Source organism: Callorhinus ursinus, unplaced genomic scaffold, assembly GCF_003265705.2.
Source record: "Callorhinus ursinus isolate GAN/ISIS: 27379988/994484 unplaced genomic scaffold, GSC_fseal_2.0 scaffold66, whole genome shotgun sequence".
Classification (NCBI taxonomy): Eukaryota; Metazoa; Chordata; class Mammalia; order Carnivora; family Otariidae; genus Callorhinus; species Callorhinus ursinus.
This window is the reverse complement of record NW_027397128.1, coordinates 6,935,393-6,950,014: the sequence shown is the minus strand read 5'-3', so window position 1 is coordinate 6,950,014 and position 14,622 is coordinate 6,935,393. Positions and strand designations below refer to the sequence as shown.

Below are 14,622 nucleotides of genomic sequence, written 5' to 3'. Positions count from 1 at the left end.
AACAACTCTCTCTGCCGTCCCTGACTCCTGTTCTCCAGAGACAACCAGTATTACAAGTTTCTTGAGGTCAAAGTTTTTTTTTAATTCCTACTGCCAATTTGCCTCCCAGAAAAATTGCATGGATTTACACTCTCATCAACACTGCCTGCTTTCACCAATTTTTAAAAAGATTTTATATATTTACTTGAGAGAGAGAGAACACAGAGGGAGAGTGAAAGGGAGAAGCAGACTTCCTGCTGAGCAGGGAGCCTGATGTGGGGCTCCATCCCAGGACCCTGGGATCATGACCTGAGCCGAAGGCAGACGCTTAACGCACTGAGCCACCTAGGCACCCCCGCTTTCACCAATTTTTAAATCTTCTGCCCTTGCCTCTTCACATTTTTCTTTCTGCATTATATGCTAATGACTCCCAAATCTCTATCTCTAACCCTTGCCCCACCCTCGAGCTCCAGGCCAGTATTTCCAGCTGCCTGCTAGACATCTCCACCTGGGTGTCCTACAGACACCCCAGGTTTTTCTAAATGGAACTTGGTCTTCCCTCCCAAACTTACTCTTCTTTCTGTAATTCCAGTTTTGATCGGTGGTACCAGCATCCACCTAGTTACCTAAATCAGAAACCTAGAAGTCATTTTCATTTTCTTTCCCCTCCCCTCAAATAGTAATAATAGCAAATAGTTCCTGAACACTTACTATTCGCACATATTTTGTTTCATTTAATTCTCACAAAAGCCCCAGAGGTGGCTTTTAGTCTTATCATTTCTATTTTACAGATGAGGAAAACTGGATAACTTGCTCAAGGCCTTACAGCTAGGAAACAGGGATTTAAACCCCGGGCAGCTTAAGTCCCTAGCTCACATGCTTAAGCCCTATACTATACTACCACCATATTTAATCAGACACAAGTTTGACCTATTTCCTCAATCTCAGTCCTATCTCTTTCCTTTTCTTCATTCATTCCCACTATCACCACCTGATTCCAAATCATATTGTCGATACCCTCATAATTAGCCTCATTCAATTGAAATATATCTTCCATGTTGCCTGAAAAATAATCCTTCTAACACACAAATATGATCATGTCTATTTTTTTTAAGATTTTATTTATAAAAAAAGATTTTATTTATTTATTTATTTGTCAGAGAGAGAGAGAGAAAGCGACAGGCAGAGGGAGAAGCAGGCTCCCCAGATGAGCGAGGAGCTCAACATGGGACTCGATCCCAGGACCCTGGGAATCATGACCTGAGCCAAAGGCAGACGCTTAACCGACTGAGCCACCCAGGTGTCCCTACACTGAAGGATTTTTATTGACAGGATAAAAGACATGATCAAGGATGCCTAGGTGGCTCAGTCAGTTAAGCGTCTGCCTTTGGCTCAGGTCACCATCCCAGAGTCCTGGGATGGAGTCCCACGTGGGGCTCCCTGCTCAGCGGGGAGCCTGCTTGTCCCTCTCCCTCTGCCCCCCCCCACTTGTGTTCATGTGCTCTCTCTCAAATAAATAAATAAATATTTTAAAAAATCCTTCTGTGGCTTCCTATCACCTACTTCATAAAGCCAGAGATCCTTCACTTCATAAAGAAGGATCACCCTCATTGCCTGTCCCCAGCCAGTCTACTTCTCAAGGCATTTTCTTTATGCAATCTGAGTTGGTGACACCTGCCTAAAAATATGCTGTTTCTTATCATGATGACTTTGCTTATGCTATTCCCTCTGCAAGAAATTGCCTTTTCCCATTTCCACTTCTATTTGTCCTTTATGCCTTTTTTAAAAAAATATTTTATTTATTTATTTGACCGAGAGAGACACAGCAAGAGAGGGAACACAAGCAGGGAGAGTGGGAGAGGGAGAAGCAGGTTTCCCGCAGAGCAGAGAGCCTGATGTGGGGCTCAATCCCAGGACCCCGGGATCATGACCTGAGCAGAAGGCAGACACTTAACCACTGAGCCACCCAGGCGCCCCCCTTTATGCCTTTTCATTTCTGTCAAACTCAGATGTTTCCTCCTCCAGGAAGCCTTCCCTAATTCCTCCAATTATTCATGTCCTATGTGCTGCTTGGAACACTCACTTATTTTGTATTTGTCATTAGTTTTATTTACTTGTCTCCCGTTCTTTTAGTAAAGAATGTTAACTCTTTGAGGGCAGAGACTCCCTTATTCAACTCTAGGTCTTTAGTGTTTAGCATGGTGCTTGGCACATAAGTGGTTGCTTAGTAGCCATCAGTTAAATTGAATTAAATAACCTAACTGTGAAATTATAGGGTCTCGTACTCTGTCAAAAGGATTTCAGGCAGGGCGCCTGGGTGGCTCAGTCGTTAAGCGTCTGCCTTCGGCTCAGGTCATGATCCCAGGGTCCTGGGATCGAGTCCCACATCGGGCTCCCTGCTGGGCGGGAAGTCTGCTTCTCCCTCTCCCACTCCCCCTGCTTGTGTTCCCTCTCTGGCTGTGTCTCTCTCTGTCAAATAAATAAATAAAATCTTAAAAAAAAAAAAAGGATTTCAGGCATCAGTGACATGGGAAATAGCTGAAGAGGCAGGTGCAGGGGGGAGAAGGGATGACCTAAAATCACCACCCTTCATGTGGGCCATGCGTAAATTAGTCACATAAATATCAATTTGTCTATAGATATTTTCTCATTTAGACACGTATTCTATCTCCATTATGGGCTGCAAGCAACCTCCGAGCAATGTCAAGTATGGAGTTCTGCAGAGTAGAGGCAGAAGTATGAAATAAATGCCCTCAATTTGCTAAGAAATATATCTGAGTACACCTGGGGTGAGCTTTATGTGGTAACAAGTGCAGGATGAAGATATGCCCCAATTTTCCTGAAAAGTGAGAATGAGCAATCACGTTTACCCCACCCTTGCTGCTCCCCTGGCACCGTGGTGCTGAATGCTCCGTTGCATGTGGAACGAATTGAAACCATCAGTGGCACCAAGTGGCAGGGCTGCGTTCTAGATTCTTAGTATTATTGTTGGAACCCCACCCTCCGGAGAACACCCTTCTATTTTCGCGCAAAACCCTGACTTATTCAGGTCACGGGGCTTCGGCCTATCACTGCAAGGTCCCAGTTTGCGGGGCAGTGCCCGCAGCCGATAGATACACGGTGTAAGACCATTTCTTGGGTTTGGGGAGCAACGATTGGCGGATTCCGCCCGTGGTGCTTCCAGGATACGGGGCGCTGCGTATCGGAGATGCAGGTTCCGGGGCGGCCACAAACACCGCCCGGAAGCCTGAATGAGGCCTCCAATATACGGGACTCACAACCCTCAGCGTGGCCGCTATTCAGGGTGCCGGGCCCGGGGCCAGGGGAGCGTGCGCGTGCGTGCGTGCGTGCGTGCGTGGGCGCGCGTGCGCGGCGCCGCTGTCTGTGGGTTGGCTGGTTATTTTGCAAACGGGAGGGGCTGTGCGCGCTCCTGCCTCCGGCCTCTGTCCCCCACCCCCTTCCCCGGTCCCGGTCTCTCCTTCGGAAAGATGTCGGACACGGCAGTGGCTGACACTCGGCGCCTTAACTCGAAGCCGCAGGACCTGACTGACGCTTACGGGCCGCCAAGTAACTTCCTGGAGATCGACATCTTTAATCCACAGACGGTGGGCGTGGGCCGCGCGCGCTTCACCACCTATGAGGTTCGCATGCGGGTGAGTCACGGGGTGAGGGAGACAGCTGAGGGAGGACCAGGCGGCTGGGCGGGGAGGACGGGGGGGGGGCTGCCATGGGGACGACTAACATTGGCCGAGACGCTTGAAGGGGTCATTTGGGGGTTAGGGGCTTCATAGGTTTGGAGAGAGGTCTCCAGACTAGGTTGTGGCCCTAGGATACGGAAAACTCCTGAGGGGGACATCGGAACGGGGCGAGGGAAAATAAGTACCTATGAGCAAGAAGTGAAGCATGGCTGGATAAGGGTGGGGACGATGGAGAAGATTACAGTGAGGAATAAAAGGAAATAGGAATCCTGACTGTAGCGACAGAAGGAGGGAAGGAAAAGTGGCAGAGGGCTGGGGGGATGGAAAGCCAAGGTGATACATCTCTGGGTCCCATAACTAAACTAGGTTGTGGGAAGTGTCTGAAGAGGGAGGGCAGGACGCCCCTATTTCTTCCTAATGAGGTCTCCCTGAGATGATGGAGTTAAGCAAAGCCTGGATTAAAGGGGAGATAGACTCCAGGAAAGGGAGATAGTGGGCTTGGTAGAGCAGAAGTAAGAAAGGGAGTCTCCTTGAGATTGAGTGCTCCCCAGACTTGTGTAAAATTAGCATCTGAAAGAGAAATGTTTTGTGCTTAAGTTTTCTCAGGTACCACATGCTGTGTCTCATGGTGAAGCCTGGCCTTGCACCGGGATTGGTGGATTGTCAGTCGGTGCTCTCATCCTGTGCTGATCCTTTAGATTTGAAGTATCCAGGATGTTTGTTTCAGTATTGGCTCCCATTTGAGCTTCTGTATACATATGGTCATTTGCCCTTTCTGTTCTAGATTAATTTTTTGGGTTAAGACCGTGGTCTGTGGTTAATTTAATATATGACATTTCAGGAGTGGCTTCTTCCGATGTGCACTGCAGAGGACTTTATTCTCTAGTTCTTAGTCCACACTGCAAGGATGGAATGTGTGGATACAGTAGTGGTTTGCAGGTTCTTTTGCCCAGTTGAAGTGGTTACAGGCAAAAAAGTTGGAGAAGCATTTTCTAATTTTCCTTATGTTTTTTTCTCAGACTAGAGGGCCAGAATATTCTCTATGGACAGCATGCTGCTCAAACAGCATTTGAAGACGTAAAAGAGTGTATGTGCTTTCATTTTTGAATGAATGAATGAATTAAATGAGAGTGTGTCTCCTGCCTGGGCTTTGAAATTTAATTGAGAAATGATGCTCTCCAAATTCCAAGTTTGGCCAAGTCCAAACTGAAGAAAGAAAATCGAAGCAAAGATTGGAAAAAAAACTCTCCTTTATAAGAACTACTTGGAACCATCTCTTTGGGGAAGGATGGAAGTTAGATCTCTGAAAATACAATAAAAGCTGGGAACTGCTAATTAGTGGTAGAAAACTTAATTACTTGAGGAAGACTGGGCATAACTTGTTCAGTGTAAGGATTCTCTACTGTGGGGTTTTAGAGGCAATGTCTCCATGCATTACCCAAGAGCCTTAGGGACTATGAATGAAATAGCTCTCTTTATTTATTTAGATTTATTTATTTGAGAGAGAGAAAGAGAGAGTGAGCATGTGGGTGCCCAGTGGGGAGGGGCAGAGGAAGAGGGAGAGAGAGTCCCAAGCAGACTCCACGCTGAGTGTAGAGCCTGACCTGGAGCTTGATCTCAAGACGCTGAGATCATGCCCTGAGCCGGAACCAAGAAGAGTCAAGACACTTAACCAACAGAGCCACCCAGGCGCCCTGAAATAGCTCTCTTCTTAAGGCATTCTAATAACAGAGACTGTTCATCTAGTGCCTACTATGTGCCATGTACTGAACTAGGTTTTAGTTTCTAAATCCTTACAAAAATGACATTTTACAGGTAGGAAACTGAGGAGGAATGCAGTTTGAGTAACTTTCCCAAGTACACAGAGCTAATAAGTGGGGCTGGGATTTGAACCCAGGTCTGTCTGACCCCAAAGCCCATCATACTCCTTCCACTACACTTTAGTCTCTTTGGCTGTGCTTAGTTGCAAAACTTTAGTGTGCAAAATTTTTTGTACCATTTTTTTTTTACCATTAAGCTTTTAATCCGTCCTTTTCACAATTTTTAATTGTACAGTGATGATGGGGTTGATGGCAGTTCCTAGTTCTGTAGGTTTGAGTTAATTTGTATTGTTTATGTTAATTTGTATGGCTAGCTTGGCTTTTAATATTGTAATTGAATTCAGTTTTGGGGAAAAGTCGAAATAATTGGTTTTTAATTGCTATTTTAGGTGGTTGATCATGGTAGGCATTATAGGAAGCATGAGACTGAAAGAATGGGCTTTGGGAGTTAGGCATCATCTATGGTATTAGCAGATGGCACTGACTTTTTTTTCTTCGTATAGTAGTTAAATATTTCTGAAGCTGTTCTCTTATTTTGCTCAGGAAAGAATTCCCCCCTCCCACCCTCCTAAGAAATGAGGAGTCTGGAGAGGTTTCCTGGTGACTTCACATAATGTGTGTGGAACTTTCAAATGTCAGTTGTCCTGTGGACTTGAACTTTGTTTCCTTCTCTCCTTTCCCTTGACTTTGTGTTGATCAGAGCCAAAGGACTCTCTGTATCCTGTACTACACAATCCTGTCTTCCTCATATGATTTATAGGTTGGAGCTAGGAGACTATCTTACTTAGTACACAGTAGCCCCTTCCTTAGATGGCTAGGTGCTGAGATAAAAGGTCATTATTGTCATCATCCTGTGGGGGTAGGGGAAGAATAGGATTTTTGTGAGTCAAAGGAGGAAGTCCACAAAATGGTAGTGGGTGGTTTCACTGTGTCTTGGAAGAATCTACTCAGCATTTTTCCCCCTTTTCTTTGGTCCTTCTGTTGGCTTCTGTACTAGTTAAGGTTCTGCTGTTTGGGGATCACGTTATTTGTAATGAAGTCTGGTGGAAACCTAGAATCACGTGATACGAAAGCACTTTTTTTTTCTTGCAAGATTATTCCCCCCCCCAGCTTTATTGAGATGTTATTGACATATAATATTGGATAAGTTTAAGGCGTATAATGCGATGATTTGATACTCATGCAGATTTCTTGCAGGATTCTGAGAATGCTCTTAATGTTTTATTTTGAATGGTTAATACATGCACATGGTACAAAATTAAAAAGATACACTGTAAAAACTTAAGTCTTCCTTCCTCTGCCCTTCTAGAGGTTCCCTTTTCCAAAGAAACCACTGTTTCCAGTTTTTTTATTTATTCTCCTAAAGAACAGGTTGTAATGAAATACTACTTTACCTGTATCTCACTCTCCTTCAACTTACTGACATTCCTTGGACCTTGATCCTGGGTAGAGTTGTAACTAATATAAGCTGGTTAGTTATTTAGCTTTTGATGACCTCTTCCTAGAACTGGATCCTGGAAAGACAATTTCCAAAAGCACGATGTAGTGAGGACTGTGTGAAGCACTAGTATAGCTCGAAGATATTCTTTTCCTGCCCTGAGGTAGTTGTGGGGAAAGGAGAGAAACTAGTTCCTTTTATTTCCATCTGCTGATATGAATTGGCTGGTGGGAAGTAGAGTCAGTATTAATACATGTGGTCGGCCATTTCTATTTAGAATCTGTAGACAAGAGTGAGGATCAGGAGGGCTTTTTGTTTGTTGGTAGTTCATGTCGCCATTAGAGCCTAATGATTAAGATGTGGGAATAAGCTGATTTATGTCAGGGAGCGGGCGATAGTAAGCCAACTTAATGTAATTGCTATTTCTGCTGTACTTCCTAGACCAGGAGAAGGTAAACAAATACATGGGGCCTCTATTAATCAATTGAGTATTTACTGAGTAACTCGCATAGTCTGTCTGCATTTAGGGCAATGCAAAAGTAGTCATGGCTCCTGATTTCAATGAGATTAGAGTTTAGCTAAGTAGCAAGACTAACATGATACATAAAACAATAGTGTGTCAGGCACTACTAAAGTATGAATGTTATAGGAGTGTAGAGGAGAGGAAGACCAGTAAATTAAGCTGGTGTTCTCAGGAAGGATTTCCTGGATGAAATGGGACTTGATCTGGGACTTGTAGAACGGAAAGGATTTGGATGGGAAAAGCTGAGGAAGGCATACCTTGGAGGTGCTTTTCTCTTATTCTTTACAGGAACTTAAATTCACTTTTCAACTGAAAATACAATACGTGCATGTGATAAATTCAAATTGTTCAATGAAGAATGTGGCCTTCCCATTCCCGTTTAGTCTTATACTCTAAAGTCAATCACTGTTATTATGAATAAACATTTTATTCATAACTATAAATATATACACATATACATGTCCCCCCCTCCTTTTTAAAACAGTCTCCACAGCCAGCACAGAGCCCAACACGGGGCTCAAACTCACAACTATGAGATCAAGACCTGGGCCAAGATCAAGAGTCGGATGCTCAACACACTGAGCCACCCAGGCGCCCCACATATTCCCTTTTTAGTTGAAGTATAGTTGACACGCAGTGTTACATTGGTTTCAGGTGTTCAACATAGTTATTTGACAAGATTATACATGACGCTGTGCTCACCACAAGTGTAGCTACCATCTGTCACCATTCACTACTATTACAATACCATTGACTATATTCCCTATGCTGTTATCCTCCTGACTTACTCATTCCATAACTGGAAGCCTGTATCTCCCATCCCATTCACCCATTTTGCCCATACCTCCACCCACCTCCCCTCTGGCAACCAACAGTTTGTTCTCTATATTTATGGGTCTGTTTCTACTTTTTGTTTGTTTTGTTTTTTAGATTCCACATATAAGTGAATTAAATGATGTTTGTCTTTCTCTGTCCGACTCATTTCACTTAGCATAATACCCTCTACGTCAGTCCATGTTGTTGCAACTGGCAAGATCTCATCCTTTTTTATGGCTGAGTAATATTCCTGTGTGTGTGTGTGTGTGTGTGTGTGTGTGTGTGTGTGTGTGTGTGTAGCACATCTTCTTTATCCATTTATCTTTTGATGGACACTTGGGTTGCTTCCATTTCTTGGTTATTGTAAATAATGCTTCAGTAAACGAAGGGGTGCATGTATCTTTTTGAATTAGTGTTTTTATTTTCTTTGGGTAAATATACATATCCCTTTTTATTTTTTTTAAGATTTTATTTGACAGAGAGAGAGAGACACAGCGAGAGAGGGAACACAAGCAGGGGGAGTGGGAGAGGGAGAAGCAGGCCTCCTGCCGAGCAGGGAGCCTGATGCGGGGCTCGATCCCAGGACCCTGGGATCATGACCCTAGCCGAAGGCAGATGCTTAACAACTGAGCCACCCAGGCGCCCCACATATCCCTTTTTAAAACCAAATAGAAAAAAAAAAAAACAACAAATAGAGGCAAGCTCTATGTACTGTTCTGTACCTTAATTTTAATGCTTAATATATTTCCAGACTAGCTCATATATATTTCACATTCTTTTCATAGCTATACAGTAATTCTGTATAGGCATACCATAATTAACCAATTACCTATTGATGGACATTTACTAATTATTACAAATAAAGTACAGTGAAACCCCTTGTGCATACATATTTGCATACAACTTCAAATTTATTTATAGGATACACTCTAAACAGCAAGGGACTTCTAATCTCCAACTGTGACAAGGCTGGATGTGGTAAGGATCGGTATTTACCTGGTGGTATTTTAAAGGAGTTATAGGAACATGGTTTGCAGGAGTTATTTCTTCACTGGGCCCTGTCGAAGTGGTTCTGACAGGTGGCTACCACAGGCTGAACATTAGTTACCATCTCTCGTCTCTCATTTTTCCTTCCCTGTAGACAAACCTACCTATCTTCAAACTGAAGGAGTCCTGTGTACGGCGACGCTACAGTGACTTTGAGTGGCTAAAAAATGAGCTGGAGCGAGATAGTAAGGTATGACCCCATTCCCTGTGTGGGACCCTTGGAGGAGGGGATCTACATGGGCTGAGAGGGCATGAGATCATAATCTATAAAATTTTAAAGGCAGTGGAGCAGCTGAACACTATCCAATCCCAACACACTGGATCTGGGTGATACCCTTTGAAACTTTAAAAGTGGTAAGTCCAGGACAAATTTTAAAGAAAAAGTATCACTTGAATTAGTGGCTAGGAAAGTCATACAGCTTAACTCTGTAGGTGCTGAAAATGTACAGTATAGTGTCAGGAAAGGCCTAGCTAAATTACTGGATGCTGGTGGATTGTGAAAGAAAGTGAGGAATGTTTGGAGTTTATTTCCTTTCTTTTGAGGTGGTAAACCTGTCCTTCCATAAAATCAGTTGGGTTCGTTTTTGACCTGAGCCATCTTGACTGTTCTTATGGCCTCAGTTCTTGCAGGTTGCTGGCCATGGGATAAGATAGACCCTGCCTGATAGGAAATGGGATATACAGTGCTTCACCCTCTCATACCCTCTTCATTCTCTCTCACGTGGCTGCTATTTTGCATCTGCCTGCAGATTGTAGTACCGCCACTGCCTGGGAAAGCCTTGAAGCGTCAGCTCCCTTTTCGAGGAGATGAAGGGATCTTTGAGGAGTCCTTCATTGAAGAAAGGAGGCAGGGCCTCGAACAGTTTATTAACAAGTAAGCCAAGTTCCTGGGGACTCTTCTTGCGGCTTTTGCCATCATGGTCTTTCTACACTTTGTCTGTCTCTTCTTCTGGAACGAGATGTGATGCCAGTTGTGCGGTGAGCTGACACTGGACAGTAAAACTCTGTTCCTTTGAGCCGAATTTTGATCCTGTGCCTCAGGGCCTGAGGAAGCACCGCATGGCGGATGTGTTTGGGGATTTCGCTGTACCATACCCCTCTCTCCCCCTTCTCTATAATGTTAGGGTTAGAATGGTGCCCCGTTGCTGTCCTCTACTTGCTTGAACCTCTGGAGGAGCTACCCTGGCCCTTCCTCCCCTGTCCACACCCCCATTGCTCTGCAAATTCTCTCTGATCCCAAATACTACTGATAACCATCTTGGTCTCTTTATAGAATTGCTGGGCACCCACTGGCTCAGAACGAACGCTGCCTACACATGTTCCTGCAGGAGGAGGCAATTGACAGGAACTACGTCCCCGGGAAGGTGCGCCAGTAGGAGCCCCTCTCACCACTTGCCCTCTACTTTCCTGCTGAAAATGACATTGGTTTTTACACTAAGCCTCTCTCTCTCTCTTTGATCTGAAGTTGGCTGCCCATCCCCTGGCCCGATAGACTGGCTGGCATTGTGTTCCTTGGTACCTGACTACACCGTGGGCACTCTGCTAGGATCCTCTTCTCTAAGGAGAGGTGGGAACCACAGGCAGATGCCCTTTGCTTGGGGTGCGGGTGGGGGGATTGGACTGGAAGGCAATTTCTTGGGCATTTACCCATGCCAGAAGGCTAATCTTTTTTGGGGGGGGGCGGGTCTTGTGCTGGTGGGGCACTTGGATACATACTGATGCTGCAAGTCCAGGGGATTTTCTTACTCTTAGGTTTAACCAGGAACGCTGAGCAGGGAACAGCCCTGCATTTCCTACCTGCATGAACTTTTTCCTTTTTGGGAAGGTGGTAGAGACCCAAACGTTCTTGTTTTCTCTAGGCCTGCTTCCCAGTTTTCTCAACAGTTTCTTTTGTTACTTTCTCTCTCCCTTGTTGCTTTTCATGGCAGTAAATCCTAGAGTCTAAGCAGTCTGTTGTATGGAGCAAGGTGTGTGGGTTTTCTGGGCCCCTCATCATGGCTGCTTCAGAGTCAGAAGAAAGCCATAGGGCAGTAGGAGAACTCTTGTTGTCTAGCCCCTCTCTTTTGTGGCTCCCCACTCTGGCTGCCTGTTCTTGCTCATCAGGAGGTGAGCCAGTATGGGCCAGCAGTTCTCCCTCCCCAAGCCCTTGGTACTTTATAGGTTAGCTTTGCAGGTTTGATGGCTTGAGGGGTGGGGGCAACTCACCACTGCCAGGTAACTCCCTAAAGGGTGGGAGTGGATCATTTTCTAGGTACCTCCCAGTGGTGGGGAAGGGCATCACTACCCTCCCCCTTCCATCCTCCCTTCCCCCCATCCCATTTAGTGCTGCCATAGGGCAGAAGCACATGAACAAACCACACAGTCTCTGACTTCTAAGCACTTTGAGCTGTTGAATGGGGCTCAGGGGCAAGAGTTGCCGCTGCCCTCCCCAGCTTGGTCACAGGGTTTTTGAACTGCCTGCACTCCTTTTCCATGGAATTCCAGCATTATCCCCAGAATTTCAGCTAGAGATAGCAGCTGGGTATGGATGTCCCAAATCTTAGAGTCTGAAGCAGCTTTCCTGGGCTTCTGTCTGGGAGGTAGTGGTTTGTTTGCTGGGGCCCGATAATCTATCTCCAGTGGTGGGATGGGAGCAAGTTAACTGTTGTCATGTCAAAAGTGGGGACTCTTTGCTTAGACTGTCCGTCATGGAAGGATTGGAATTCTCTATGCAGGGTCTTGGGGAAAAGGATTATAGAGTCTGACAAGACCCTGATCAGAGAGATTAGGATTGCATTTTGACATGGGATTTGGAGTCCTTCTAAATGTTGACGTTCCCTGAGACAGATCAGCTCTCCAGCTGCTGAGCCTGTACCAGGGGCTGAGCAGCCCCTAGAGAGAGGCTCTCTCTGCTCCCTTTCCCACCTCCCCAGTGTTGGTGTTGTTGCTGCCTTTTTGATTTGTATTCTCTGTTATTGACTTTTTTTTTTAAAGAGTTCTTCTTTCATTGTGCACAAGTGCTGAAAGCCTGAGGCCCCATTTCTGCTGTGTATATATCCTGACTCGGGGCTTTTATTCAGCAAACTGTTCATTCTTCTGTCAGACAATGTCATATTCAACTCTGTTCATATTAAACCACTGTGAAGCAAGCCTCTGTTTTCCTGCTTAAGTTGTAAATATAGTATTTTTTAGTGTCTAGGATATTCTTGGTATTGTGCAGAAATCATATAACATGGTCAGTGTCCTGAGGTGACAAGTTAAGTTTTACATTTAAGTATAAAAAAAAAAAACAGAATCCTAGCTGCCTGTAGCGATATTTACCTATACTTGCAACTCCCAATTGACTTTGTCACAGAGGTAATGCATCTGCTTGCAGGAAGTAGCCATAGGGCTTAATACCTATGGTTTGGGTCAGATTTAGCAGATTTGGTTTTTAAGCCTGTGGGTTTCTGCTAATTTGGGCAGAATATATAGTGTGTGTGTGTATGTACATGTATATGCATATGCTGTATGTGCACATAAACACGTGTGTGCATGCGCTCATCCTCCAACATTCCATTTGTGAACACTATATCTTTCATAGGTTTTTTTTTTTATACCTCAGCTGAGACTATTTTCTTTTTTTAAGATTATTTATTTGAGAGAGAGAGAGAGCAGAGCGAGCGAGAGAGAGCACGAGTTAGGGGGAGGGGCAGAGGGACAGGGAGAAGCAGACTCCCCACTGAGCAGGGAGCCCTATGTGTGGCTCCATCCCAGAACCCTGGGATCATGACCTGAGCCAAAGGCAGATGCTTAACCTCCTGAGCCACCCAGGCACCCCGAGAGGATTTTCTTTCAAATAGATGGGATACAGACAGAAAGGTGAATGACCTCTGAGAACTTTTTTTTTTCTTAACTCTGAGAACTTTTGATGGGTGGATATTTTCATCTGACCAATGTGTTCTGAAATGGCTTCCTACACAAAGTGGATTTAGTAAAAGTTTGGAATAAGAGGAGCTAGGAGTCTTGTTATTTGGGAAGTCAAAGCTTGTTTTAATCATGTAGTTGAGCATGGAAAGAAGGTATAGAAAGTAATGTCAAAACATGAATTAAGGTGACAACAATGTACTTGGGGGTGAGTAGAAGAGTGGGGGCTGAATCGAAGTTAGGAGGTTTTGGTAGTTCAGGAATTAGATGACTAAAGATATCTGAGGGGATAGGGAAGAATAGAAGTTTCTGTGAGATAAGAGGAAGGAAGAGTAAGGAGACAAATGCAGCCTTCGTAGGCAGCAGCATTAGAGAATGAATTAGAGGATAACTAGAAAAAGCAGCTATAGAGTAAAATATCAAAATTTTGGACACATGACAGTCATTTAACAAGCACTGGTTCTTAGCCTTCTGTGTGCCCAGCCTTATGCTAAAAGCTGGACTGGGGTGGGGTGGGGTGGTCGTGGTATAAATAAAACATTACATTCTCTTTCTTCATAGACTTTATACTTATTCCTTATTGCAGGAGATGTCTAAATAAGACAAAATGCTAGAGACAAAATTAGAGGTCCAGGCACATCTAGTTGTCCAGTTTTTTTTTTTCTGTTTAATATCAGGTCAGGTAAATTCCCTCTTTGGAGTCGAGTGGGTCATGTTAGCACAGTAACTGGGTCCCGAAAGAACCCCAAATCCAAGCCCTCTTACCCATCAACACCGAGGAGAAGCATTTTTTTTTATAAGGAGTTCAAGGTTATGTATGCATCTAAGTATTTATTACTAATTAATCCCTTTTACCCATAGCACAGAAGCAGCTCAACCTTACACTGGGATCTGGGGGACAGAGGCTAACGAAAAATTTTAAACGTAGTAGCTAGACGCCAATGAAGTCTAAAGCTTCACATTCTGGAGATGCCTTATCTACCCTTTAACCCATTCTTTGAGATGAGGAGTTGAGCTAGTAAAGGGTGGGAGAGGTGAACAGCATTCAGCCTTCTCTGGAGTTTTTGTTTAGTGAGACGTCCTAGGTGAGACACTTTCATCTTCAAATACATACTGTCATAATTTAAGTAAAATTACTTTCTACTGTGGAAATGTAGACCAACTGTTCACTGAAATGGATATTTCTTCATATCCTGAGGACTTTTGAGTCACCCCTGGTCTTCTCTTCTTAGGCACAATAACAGTTCTAATTTTTCCTCACTTGGCTCATTTTTTTTTTTTACCCTTTTACCTTTATTATTCTGAAATCTCTCCAAGGTCCTTACATGTCCCTAAGTCATAGAGTCTAAAACTGGACACCACTTTAATTATAGCCTGCAGGTTAGGTGGTTGTTAGTCCATTTATACATTTACTTT

General features: G+C 44.3%; 1 protein-coding gene across 2 annotated transcripts; it reads left to right on the top strand.

Annotated features, from left to right (window-relative positions):
* The first annotated feature begins 3,354 nt into the window (after window positions 1-3,354).
* SNX12 (sorting nexin 12) lies at window positions 3,355-12,449 on the top strand. Of its 2 annotated transcripts, none has more exons than XM_025893459.2 (4): window positions 3,355-3,620; window positions 9,416-9,511; window positions 10,071-10,195; window positions 10,595-12,449. In XM_025893459.2, the coding sequence occupies exons 1-4, from the start codon at window positions 3,468-3,470 to the stop codon at window positions 10,695-10,697; spliced, it is 477 nt and encodes a 158-aa protein (XP_025749244.1). In that variant the 5' UTR covers window positions 3,355-3,467; the 3' UTR covers window positions 10,698-12,449. The 2 variants fall into 2 exon arrangements, with proteins under 2 accessions (XP_025749244.1, XP_025749184.1); XM_025893399.2 differs by having other exon boundaries at window positions 3,355-3,632.
* Window positions 12,450-14,622: the final 2,173 nt, after the last annotated feature.

Bases quoted from the DNA above. Each gene is read 5' to 3' on its own strand.
- SNX12 (XM_025893399.2), top strand. From the start codon at position 3,468: ATGTCGGACACGGCAGTGGCTGACACTCGGCGCCTTAACTCGAAGCCG. The intron at 3,633-9,415 runs GTGAGTCACGGG...CCTTCCCTGTAG, and splicing joins CCTATGAGGTTCGCATGCGG to ACAAACCTACCTATCTTCAA. The intron at 9,512-10,070 runs GTATGACCCCAT...ATCTGCCTGCAG, and splicing joins AGCTGGAGCGAGATAGTAAG to ATTGTAGTACCGCCACTGCC.